The sequence below is a fragment of the Staurois parvus genome, unplaced genomic scaffold, assembly GCF_062004578.1.
Source record: "Staurois parvus isolate SC_StPar_1 unplaced genomic scaffold, SC_StPar_1.0 ptg000232l, whole genome shotgun sequence".
NCBI lineage: Eukaryota > Metazoa > Chordata > Amphibia > Anura > Ranidae > Staurois > Staurois parvus.
In genome coordinates, this window is record NW_028318028.1 from 6,307,830 (window position 1) to 6,320,370 (window position 12,541).

A 12,541-nucleotide genomic window follows, 5' to 3' on the forward strand; every position below is an offset into this window, starting at 1 on the left:
CATATAATATGATGTCAAGCCTAAACAAAATTCAATTTGAATGCTATCAGGCAAGCATGATTTAGCTGAAGACAAATCTAAAGGAGATTGTACAGAAATTGTACAAGAAAATTGTATAGTGTATGGCCAGCCTTAGGTTTTATTGCTATCTACAGTAGTTCTGTTTCAAATGCCACGTTATGCACTGACATAACTTCTTCGACACAGTCAGTCTGGACAGGTGGTCACCTGCTGACTTGGCATCATCCAGAGACAGTATAACTCTTCAATAAGACACGGAAGTTGTACCAAATTAAATTTTACTTCAGCTAATTACACTACAGAGGATGTTTTTCCAGCTGTTTGAATTGTAAAATGACAATGACTTTCCTAAGCCCAGTCTTTGCAAAATACTAACACTGATGGAACATGGAAGAAATGAGGAAGGTCTAACTAGGACTAAATTAACAAGCACTAAGCAGGAAGGGAGGACAGAGGAGAAATCAAAATCACATAGTAAACAAATTGTGGTGGCCAGAAACTGCCACTTTATATTAGCATACTATAAAATATTAACAACCTCATGAACTTGTAGTTTTTATCTTCATGTTTCCAATTCCATCTCTTATTTATTTTAGAGAGGAAGAATGGCTACAAGACCACCAGTAGTAAGTATTCCATCATGACCTATCCCTTGTGTTATTTTAGAGGTTTGTTTATTTAACCCCTTCATTCCTCAGGGTAAACCTAATCGTAAAGCGTACCTAAAATGTTACAACGTTAGTGTCAGGGCAGGAGCCGAGGAACGGACAGGCAGGCCTAACAATGTAACGCACTGGCTGACGACAACCACCACCCACAGACCGAAGCCCCTCAGGGCGCGGAGTCTAAGTCCCAGGCTGCCCTTCACCAGGGCCCCTGATGATGGGGATGGACTTGACGCAGCCAGGAACCAGGTCGCGGCCCCCGAGACACCTCAGCTGCGGTAATGGCCGCCGCCAATGGCGTGTAGCTGGTGGAAGAGACAAAAGAGTAGTCAGACAGGCCGGGGTCAACAACAACAGGACAAAACAGTACAGGACAGCAGACGAGAATCACAGGTCACGAGCCGGGTTCAGCAACAGAGGGTCAGATCAAAGGAGAATACAAAGAATAGTCAAGTCACAAGCCAAATCAGATACCAGGAGAGTCAGAACAGAGTAATAGCGACACAAAGACACAAGACACAAGTTCAAAGAGCATGTGCGGGCCACAGGCTTATATGTCATCAGCCACGCCCCTCTGGGGGTGGACCTCAGAGACCTGAAGGCATAAAAGGATTCCCACCATGCACAGCAGAATCCAAGATGGACGCCAGCACATGGAGTAACATAACCTCAGGGAAAAGGTAGGACCTTGACAGTTAGTAAAATTGTACATATCATCACAACTACTTTGTACATCCAGGTGGATTATACTGCATTTTTTCAGGACAAATTGGGCTTTTATTTGGTGGTAAATGGTAATGGATATCTCCTGATTTTTTTTATCAAAGGAAAACCTTTTTTTTTTTTATTTAGCTGTTTCTTGTTACTACCATAACCTACCACCAAAAAACAATCCAAAATACATTCCCCAGCTCTTGACGATTGCAGCGATACCATATATGTGTATGTTATTTGTTGTTTGTACCCGTGGTACAGCCCAGAAACAATAGTGCGCATTAGGTTTTTTTGGTTTTTTTACCCAGAACACACTGAAATTTTAAAATCTTGACCTTTGACCCTGACCTTGACCCAAACACTATCCCTGGCACTGAACTAGATCAAACCTTGATCTAGGTATTTTTTATTTTATTTTTTTTATATTTATTTTATTTATTTTTACAAACAGTTGTTTTTTTTTCTCTCTCTCTGAAAGGAGAGAGAGAGATACAATGAATCTCTCTCCTCCATTCAGAGAGAAAAAAAAAACAAGAGGGGCGGGCTTCACAGTGACTGATCACTGTGATAGCCAATCAGAGGCTATCACAGCGATCATGTGACCTGGAATCGGGAGTTCCGGGTCCCGATCATTAAAACGGGACCCGGGGCTCTAAATGACACTCCGGTGTTTGTGCTAGGTGTGCGCTGTGCGGTGCGCTCCCAGCACAAAGACAGGTACGCAAATATGCTGCCCCCTTAAAAAAGCCCAGTTCTGTAAGGCCGCATATTTGTGTGACGCCGGTGTCAAGCAGTTAAAAAAATTGCCATGTAGATGTCTTTATTATTTGCACATGCATAACTAGTAACCGCCATATTGTTTGTCATATCATTATCTCCTCTGATTGTCAACTCCATCCAATGACCACAATGCAGTGTTTTTTATTGATGTATTTTGGGAAAATAATGTATTATGACCACTAGATGGAGCTGAGGATCATAGGTGATAATCGTGTTATATTTTTATACACAGACTCCATAAATTGTGGTGTGTATTAGTATGACTGGAGGAAATGAGAATTCCAGGAGATAGTATTAACCACATGCCTATAAACGGCGGCAGGGCGGCACTCGTAGGCAAAACGACATTTTAAAACGGACCTCAGGGCGGGCGCGCGCGTGAGGCGCGCGCCCGCCCTGCCTGTCCCGCGGGTGTCCGCAGCGGGTGTCAGTCGCCGGGTCACGGCCGGTTTTTACCGGCCGTTTTCCCGCGATGAGCTGTTATCACTGACACAGAGCAGAGCTGCATTGTTTACACACAGCCTGCTCTGTGACAGTTCGCGGACAAGCTGCAGAGGGAGAGAAGAATTTCTCTCCCTTGATCAGCTCCCCCCTCCCTCCCCCCGTCCAGTACACACCCCCGCCCCCTAGTAAAACACTCCCCTTACACAGTAAACTCTAAATATGTTAACCCCTTCCTCCCCAGTGACATTAGTACAGTATCAGTGGGGTTTTTTTCACTGATCGCTGTATTGGTGTCACTGGGGATGTCAGTGACCCCAAGTCAGTTCCACCCCAGTGTCAAAATGTCCGCCACAGTCCCGCAGTCCCGCCATAAGTCGCTGATCGCCGCCATAAGTCCCTGATCGCTGCCATTATTAGTATAAAAAAAATTAAAAATCCCAGTATCTTTCCCGCCATTTGTAAACGCTATAACTTTCACGTAAACCAATTAATTTACACATATTGGGTTTTTTTTTAGCAAAGACATGTCGCAGAATGTATTTTGGCAGAAATTTATGACTAAATTTGATTTTTGCATTTTTTTTTACTGGACATGTTTTATAGCAAAAAGTCCAAAATATTGTTTTTTTTTCCTCAAAATTGTCAGCCTTTTTTTTATAGCGCAAAAAATAAAAACCGCACAGGCGATCAAATACCACCGAAAGAAAGCTCAATTTGTGGGGAAAAAAAGGATGTAAATTTCATTTATGTACCATATTGCATGACCGCGTAATTGTCCGTTAAACTAGCGCAGCGCTGTATAGCAGAAAAATGGAGTAAATTGCAGTATTTATACCATAGTTTGTAGACGCTATAACTTCCACACAAAGCAATCAATATACACTTATTGGGATTTTTTTTACCAAAAACATGTAGCAGAATACATTTTGGCCTAAATTTATAACCAACTTTGAACTTACTATATATTTTTTATAGCTGAAAATTAAAAAATATTGTTTTTCTTCAAAATTTTGGGTCTTTTTTTGTTTATAACGTGAAAAATAAAAAGCACACAGATGATCAAATTACACCAAAAGAAAGCTCTATTTGTGTGAAAAAAAGGGCGTAAATTTCGTTTGGGTGTAGCATTGCATGACCGCGCAATTATCGGTTGAATTAGTGCAGCGCCGAGTAGCAAAAAGAGGCCTGGTAATTAAGGGGGGTAAATCCTCAGGAGCTCAAGTGGTTAATACATTGTACATGTAACACTGCTGTTATCTATGTTTTTATACCAGTAGAAATGCCTTGCGCTCGGGGGACAAAAGCACACCCCCTAAGTGCACTTCTTTGTGTTGGTGTTTTGCACTTGCACGTTTGTGTTCACTTACAGGTTTTAGTTTTTTCACACCTCCGTGGATAAAAAAATAAAAAAAATTTACCAGTAGAAATATCCAACCACTACCTATTAGCAGCTACTGGGGCAAATGCACTGTGCATAGTGTGTGTGTTGTTTCTATATGATGTATGCAGTGAGATCATACACCATATACAATAATTATTTCTAACATCACTTTCCTGCCCTCTGAATAACTTCACTCTTTTTCCAGCTTCAGATAGAAGTTCTGACTCATCCAACCCAAGAGACTGAGTATGTGTGAAGATTCCATTTCTATGTACCAAACACCAAAAATGAAACAAACAATTTGCCTAATTATGTTTGTATTTTGCTTTTTTATGTATAGAGTTTATTTATATGTATATGACATGAATCCCATTGTCTTTAAAATCTTGACATGGGGAACCAGGGAGTTCCTGTTATGAAAAGTTTGACATGTTTAAAAAAAAAAAAAAAAAATAGTGAAAATAATTATTTCAAAATATACCATCTTCCAAATTTAAAGTGGTTGTAAACCCTTCCATATACCTAGTGAAGTGACTGCCCTCAGGCGATACAGAGAGATGAAAAAAATTCTCCTATATAAGTTGTCCCTGTTTATCTGCAGTCTTCTCTACAGCCCTTCAAAGTGCACAATTTATAAAGCTTGTCTGAGATTTTTTAAAAAAGGGGGAAGAGAGCTGGAATAACACACTGCAGAGCTTAGCGAGGAGAGTTTTAAGAGCTGATTGGAGACCCCCCCCCCTCCCACACACACACACACACACACACTGGTGTCAGGAAAAGTTTGCTCATACAGATAGCAGAGGAATGAAGCAGCAGGCAAAAATGACATTAGTGCCCTGGATTGAGACAAGTACACAATGTAGAGAAATAGAAACATAGAAAAGTGACGGCACAAAAAAGACCAAGTGGTTCATTGAGTCGGCCTGTTTTTTTTTTTTATACATGTTTTGTTTTGTTTTTTGTTTTTTTTTTGTTACCTTTAGATCTATGCATATTCTATAGAATATGCTTTGTTCATATTTCATGTCTGAGGTTTACAACCATTTTAATGGAAACATTATCACTAAAATTTTAAACAAGCTTTAATATTCTGGAATTTATTAAAGCGGAGCTCCACCCAAAAGGGGAAGTTCCACTTTAAGGCTTTGTTCCCCACTTCCCATTAAGAATTAGCATCTTTGGTTATTGGGGGGTACCCAAATTTGACAGATGCCCGCTCCCACGTCGTCCCAAGGCGATCGGAGGCAGAAGTTGTCCACCCCCTTCCCTCCCCGTAGTCTTCTGCGACACGTGACAGGTCCCAGAAAACTACAGGACCATTCACAAAGCGCATGCGCAGTGGACACCCATCTGTGAAGCTGCAAGCTGTCACAACCGGGTGCTCACACTGAAGATGCCGGCGCCAGGGAGAGAAGATGACCGGTGAAACCAGCAGTGGTGAGGACACCGCTGCACCGAGGGACAGGTAAGTGTCTGTATTTTAAAAGTCAGGAGCTACAGATTTTGTAGCTGCTGACTTTTATTATTTTTTTTATTCAACTGGAACTCCGATTTAATGAGTAATTTTCAATCTCTTTAAAATTACAGATAGGCAGGGATTACTTTGTTGCTCCTTTAAACACTTCCCACCCAGCTTATTTCAAAATGATGGATGGGTGGGACTGTCCTCATTCTGGGTGGACGTCATATGACGTCACCCCAGAATGTGCCTCGCGGGTGTGATCTGTCACTGGCTGTGTCCACCGAATGCAGTTGATGACAGATGACTGTACTGGCCATGTGATTGCTGTGACTAATCACAGCAGATTACATGACAGTTGTAAACAATGAATGGCTTCCATTCGATGTATACAATTGTGTTGCTAGCTGTGATTGGTCACAGTGATCACATGGTACAGACAGGGCCAATCATGGCCCACTGTACCATGTGATTAGCTGTGGCCAATCACTGCTAATCACAACAATACATACTGAATGAATCAATTTCATTCAGTAAAATGCTTGCTTATATCAGTGAAATTCACTACTATAAGCAATCATAATGTGTAAAAAAAAAAAATCTTGATCACTTCCCCAGAGTAGTACAATGTTATATTGCTCTGGTCAGTGTGTTAAAAAAAATTGTAAAAGAAAAAAAGCAATAAAAAAAAAAAAAAAAAAATGTTATGTATTGCCATCAGTCAGTATACCGATCACCACCACAGCAGCTTTATAATGACACTGTACTGCACTGGTGACAGTATGTGGAAAAAACTTGTGAATTTTGTTTTAAATTTTTTCATTTTCCAAAACATTATGACAAAAAAGTATAACTTCAAAAAACTTTCCATGTCTCTTACTAAATACCTGACTGTCTACTTTCCAAAAAGGGGTTATTTGGGGGATATTTGTATGATCCTGGCATTTGGGATATGGGATAGGCAGTACATCAGGATTGATCGATTTATAGATATATACCATATTTTGTGGACTCGATAGCTTTCCTACAGACTAAATAATATACACTGATTTGGGTTATTCTCACCAAAGAAATATAGCAAAATACATTTTGTCCTGAATTTATGAAGAACAATTATTTATATTTATATTAAAATGTTTTCAGGATGTTCGGTTTTATTTAGCAAAAAAAAAAACAGTGGTGATGAAATACAACCAAAAGAAAACTCTATTTGTGTGAAAAAAAATATAAAAATGGAATTTGGGTATAGTGCTGTATAAAAGCACAATTGTCTTTCAAAGTGCGACCGTGCTGAAAGCCAAAAATTGGCCTCGGCAGGAAAGGGGTGAAAGTGCCCGATGTTGAAGTAGTTAAAAATCTTTCCAGGAAGGAAAATGAGTACATTTCCACCTGGCAGGATCATATATGGAGCTTAGTTCTGGGCAGTCCAGCCTGGCTAGTGGGAAGGTAAGAACCATAAGAAGTGATGCATTTAGAGTCTTTCCTTCCTTCACAACCCAGGATATGGACATCCCTGCTATTGGGCACACTGAGGTACACCACTATCTGGGAGAGAACTCAGGGCAGGAGCGGACTGACCATTTGGAAACTCGGGTCAGTAGGGGGCCCCATGAGATGCCCATGGTACCTTTTTCATAGGCTTTTTTGAGTTTGGGCAAGGACACAGGGGCCCCATGATCCCCTATTGCCCAGGGGCCCCATGAATTGTCAGTTCGCCCTTGACTCAGGGCCATCTTTTTAGCATCATGGTCCCCTGGGCAAAGTAATGCACTGGGACCCCTACGAGCCTACCCCAATTTATTCACCTACTCTCAAAAATAAAGTATAAATAGTTGATAGATTTGAACATATATTTCTTGAGTACTTTCAATAAAATTGATTTTAAAACAATAGGAAAACATACCATAAATCAAGGACTAATCAAATCAAATATCGAAACAATATAATAGGTTTTGGAGAACAAAAATGTCAGCCAATACACAATATGTTGTTGTACTATACAAATAAAGATGGTTCAAGAGAATTACTGTGAATTTGTTATTTTTAATAAAGTATTTAGCACAAACTTTTGCAAGTTTTCTTTACAGAAAGTTATTTTATTAGTCCTTACTATTCATATTATATTTGCATAAAAGAAAATCATTATAAATATCTTTATCTATTAACAGAAACTTTGCAAATATTTTCATGAAAAATTGTTTCATTGTTACTGCAAAATCAATAGTCTTCAATACATCACTTTCAATACATATCAATGAAAGCCAGTTCAAACGCTGCTGTCTCATTGTGCTGCAAATCTGATTGAGGGGGTGCGCGCCGTCAATGGCGGATTCAGCAGTCGATCATCGGGTCCCGGCTGGTGACTCCCCGCTGGCACCCGGTCGATCACCGAGTATCACTGACGGGGGAGAGGTCTGTGTGTAAACAATACAGATCTCTCCCCTGTCAGCTCCAGCAGACTGCTTTGTATTGCTCTGCATAGCAGAGCAATACAAAGCAGCGTGCTTACACTGTAAAACACACACAGCACATAATGTGAAAAAGCACACAGTAAACCCTTCGATCACCCCAGATGTTAACCCCTTCCTGCCCAGTATCAATAGTACAGTGTCAGTGCTATTTATTAGCATCGATTGCTGTATTAGTGTCAGTGGCAGTTAATTAGTTCCCCCCAGTGTCAGAATGCCCGCCGCAGTTCCACAGTCGCTGATCGCCACCATTACTACTATAAAAAAAAATCCCAGTATATATCCCACCATTGTAAACATTATAACTTTCACGTAAACCAAATAATTTACACGTATTGGGATTTTTTTTCCCGGCACAGTGACCAAGCTGTCAAAGAGTGTTACCGGTCTCTAGTAATGATCAGGAGCTGGTGAAATTGGTCATATGATTGGGCAGGCCTTCCTGTCCCCCAGGAATAAAGCCTAGTTAAAGCAGAAGTAAATAGCGCTTGGTGACTTGTACCTACAGATAACCTTATAAAAAAGCTAACCTGTAGGCACAATGAATATCTCCTAAATGTGCACTCTTTAGGAGATATTCAATATTTCTGCAGCTGGTGACGTTACGTGCAGGAGTTACATCATCGCGGTTCGGCCATTCAAATGGCCAAAGCCTGCAAACCCGGATGGAAGACCAGGTGACGATGGAAGCCCTATCAGTGGTGACAACACACTGCTGGAGGGCTTAGTTTTAAGGTAAGTCTTTCATAATGTGCTAGTATGTGATGCATACTAGCACATTATGACATTAAGGGGAAAGTTTAATTTTTCTAACCAGATTTTAATACTATATATAAAACCTTTTCTTCAAGCTACTTAGTCCCCTTCTTTTAAATACAAAATAACCTAAATCAATTCCAAATAGTCCACCACAAGTCCACGCTATTTTTAGGTCTTCAAGCGTTGAAAATTGTCCCATTCATCACTTCAAATCCAAGAAACCTCAAAAGAAATAAACTAAATATAGTGCATTAACTTTTAACAACAATCAAATATTGTGATACCATGCAAGAAAACACTCATGAGGAAAAAAAGAAGAGAAAAAAAAAAATTAAAAAAAAATTATTTAGAATAAATAAATCACTACTTTTGGTGAATCTCACGTGTAAAAATTACTAAAAGCAAATAAATGAATAAGGTGAATACACCTACACAACCCACTTGTGGGGTGAAATCCACAGCAAATGACTAAGCTTGTGATATATGTGTAAAAGTGCCAGGACTCTAACAAACAGATACACAGCAAATGCTCAACTTGTGAGTATATACTGATCCACAATCCACATAAGTGCCACCACTCTGGTAGGGTTAAATACTATTACCCTCTTTCAGCTCAGATAGGCATTTCAAATATTCCGGGGTACAACAGCTTTCCCCTTGCAGATAACTCAATCCATTGTTCCCCAATCCTCATAGGGCAAAGAAGAGCAAGATTCAGTGGGGTGTACAAGTAATATAACAGATTTATTGCTGCTTACATTCAAAAACACGAGCGTCCATCCTGTCCCAGCATAGACATGGCTAAAACCAACAACAAAGATGGCCGCACTGCTCCTTCCGGTTTTGCGTCTGACGTCACAACACTGACGCGTTTCGTCACTTCCGACTTCGTCTCGAGGGATCTCGAGGGTAGTTTGAAGAAAAGGTTTTATATATTTGTACTTTCGAGGGTGAAAGGTTTACTTTTCTTTGGGGATATTTAGAGAATTTGGTTGATGATATTACAGATTTTAATACTGCTTTATATATCTTATTACTGCTATATAGAGAAAGGATGGGTGGAAATAGGTTAATATTCATATGTTTATACACTGTATTATGTGAGTATATTTCCATAGCTCTGCATTGATTTATGTTTATTTTATTTGGGTGATATATTTATTTCAGAAGCTGTTGGCTTACCATTTAAAAGGTTAATTAGGGGCCCTGGTGGTTCTCATTAGATAAATATTTTTTTATCGAAGTTCTCTATTTATGCTGTCAATATGAGGAAGCTACAGTTGTCTATTATGTCCTTTGCACGCCACATTCTTCATATACACCAGCCTGGTCATGTGAGGTAAACCATCTACACACAGGCTTTCTATCAGAACAGATCGTGACCCAAAATGAGTAAAAGTGAAGTGGTTTAACGAAAAAGCTTACAGTTACTAGTTTACCAAAACACAAGACTTAAACCAAATGTCTATGGGAAGCAAGAATTTCAAAATGGATAGGACTGTATAAACCAGTCATTGTCAGCCAGGGTTCCTCCAGAGGTTGCTATGGGTTCCTTGAACTGTGAAAGACTGACTTTTTTGTCTGATGGTGCCTACATAGTTCTGGGTCTAGCGCCACTTGCAGAGCCAGCAAGATGACACCAATGATTTTTGGCCATCTGTAAGTAGGGCATTCTGACCACCACTGTAAGGGGCATTTTCCCAATGACCCTCAAGGGGTTCCCTGAGACTTGAACACTTTTTATAGGTTCCTTTGGGCTTGAAAGGTTGGGAAAGGCTGGCAAAAAAAACCCCCAAAACAATAAATTAATAGGCTAATAACAATTATGTTCCTTTATCTAATCTTAACTTGATTTTAAAAGGTAGCTTCAACAGGGAGCAATACTTGGGCTTGAAGAATAGACCCTGGCAACTCTACCACAAACCAGGCAATGGCCTTCACTGAGGAATCCAGTGAAATCATATTGTTATTAATAATAGCAATAGATGTGTGTGAAAAAAAATCAAACTGCTAAATCAGCTAAATACATAGTGTGCCATGTCTTAAGGCCTGTTCATACCAACTGACACACATAATGCTCCATTGAATGTACAGCAGGTTGTGTAGGGGCAGAGTGATACATTGTTACAGCGTATCATACTATTTACTTTTTCATTTCAAATGTACAATCTTCTGCTGAATTTGTATGGGTCCTCTTGCGCTGCTCCAGTGATGACCTACCCTGTTCCTGGACTAAGATAACCATTCGTCCCCTTTTGCTGGGGACAGTCACCATTTTACAGGGTCTGTCCCCAGCATAGAAATGTCTTCAGTGTAGTTCCCTCCATCTTTCTTTCTTACATACAGTATGCCACTAAGTCTTTATCACCAGCTGCTTGTTTTTGCCCTGCCCCGGCAGATGCAAATAGCAGAAGAACACAGATGACATAAAAACATAGACGTGACACTTTGACCATTGCATATACAGGCCATAACATAGCTTGGTATACAGGAAAGCATTACTGAAGCTATCCCTGAGAAAATAACTCTGTAATTGCATGGAATCAAAGTACATATAGAATGGCATTTGACTCTTATTATACCCTTGCCTTCAACCGGGGATGGCAGTCCCAGTGGGAGATCACCCTTTGAAGCACACCGGCCAAATTATCAAATGGCAGCAATGATGACTCTGGTGGGACTTCCATCCCACAAAGCCGAAAATAACTCTGTAACCCACTGGCATGGAATCAAGCTACATTTAGAATGGCATTTGACTCTTATTATACTCTTGCCTTTAACCGGGGGAGGGGGGCTGTCCCAGTGGGAGATCATTCTTTGGAGCACACCAGACAAATTATCAAATGGCAGCAATGATGACTCTGGTGGGACTTCCATCCCACAAAGCCGAATATGACCTCTGAGCGTCCTGAAGAAGAAACTTTTGAGCTCAAAAGAGTAGGGAAGAGAGGAGAGGAGGCCTTCCTCTTGCAAAGCCAAATATGATCTGTGTGTATCGAAAGGGAAAGGAAAGGAAAGGGAAGGAAAAGGGAAAGGAAAGGGAAGGAAAAGGGAAGGGAAAAGGAAGGGAAAGTAAAGGGAAGGGAAGGAAAAGGGAAAGGGAAGAGAAAGGGAAAGGAAAGGGAAGGAAAAGGAAAGGGAAGGGAAAAGGAAAGGAAAGGGAAGGAAAAGGGAAGGGAAAAGGAAGGGAAAGGAAAAGGAAAGGGAAAGGAATTGTGGGGTTTGGGAGGGGGTAGGAAAAATACTAGGGTATGGTTCCCAGTTAAAGTATAAGTTCCCCTTTGGGAACATATTTTATGTCACGCCTGTAGTAGCTGTCACTTTTTAAAAATAGTGTGGCAGTGCGGGGCTCCGCCCACAGGGCCGCGTCATTCATTCACAGAGTCCTGTGAATGAATGAACAACTTAGCGGCTATCAGCTTGTAGTTCTCAATGAAATGCCACAGTGCTGTGGAGCGCTGTGGTAGTTCATTCATTCTTCCTGTCAGTATATCTGCTTCCCCATACATCCCATACAGACAAGCAGATATACTGACAGGTCTGCAGGAGACCTGCATGGCATCAGTGATCGGCTGATCGCTGGTGCAATGCTTTTCAGGCTCTTGCAGACAAAAATAATAAATGCACATTTTTATACCTGCAAAAAATTGTGCATTTATTATTTTTTGTCAAAAGGTGACCTTATCCTTTAGCCTTACAGAGTGCCCTAAAGAGTGTCTTTATTGAAACTGTTCCCAGCTCTAGCTCTGTTCCAGCAGAGAAGAGGTCTTATGAATTACTAACAAAAGCTCGCTATTTTGATGTGAATGTGAAGTAATTCCAGTAAAACCATATTTTACAGAATTGTTCC

General features: G+C 40.4%; 1 protein-coding gene across 2 annotated transcripts in view; it reads left to right on the forward strand.

Moving 5' to 3' along the window:
• LOC149460293 (major histocompatibility complex class I-related protein 1-like) overlaps nt 1–7,529 on the forward strand; it is a 125,518-nt gene extending 117,989 nt beyond the window's left edge. The window contains exons 8-9 of one of the 2 annotated variants that reach the window (XR_016313087.1): nt 618–647; nt 4,211–4,314. Coding sequence is in view for 1 of the 2 variants with exons in the window: in XM_089679827.1 (XP_089535953.1) it covers nt 618–647; nt 4,211–4,251 (71 nt within the window). In the remaining variant the exon portion in view is untranslated. Of the gene's footprint in view, nt 1–617; nt 648–4,210 lie in introns of both variants that reach the window. The other variant, XM_089679827.1, reaches the window with a different exon arrangement.
• Nucleotides 7,530–12,541: the final 5,012 nt, after the last annotated feature.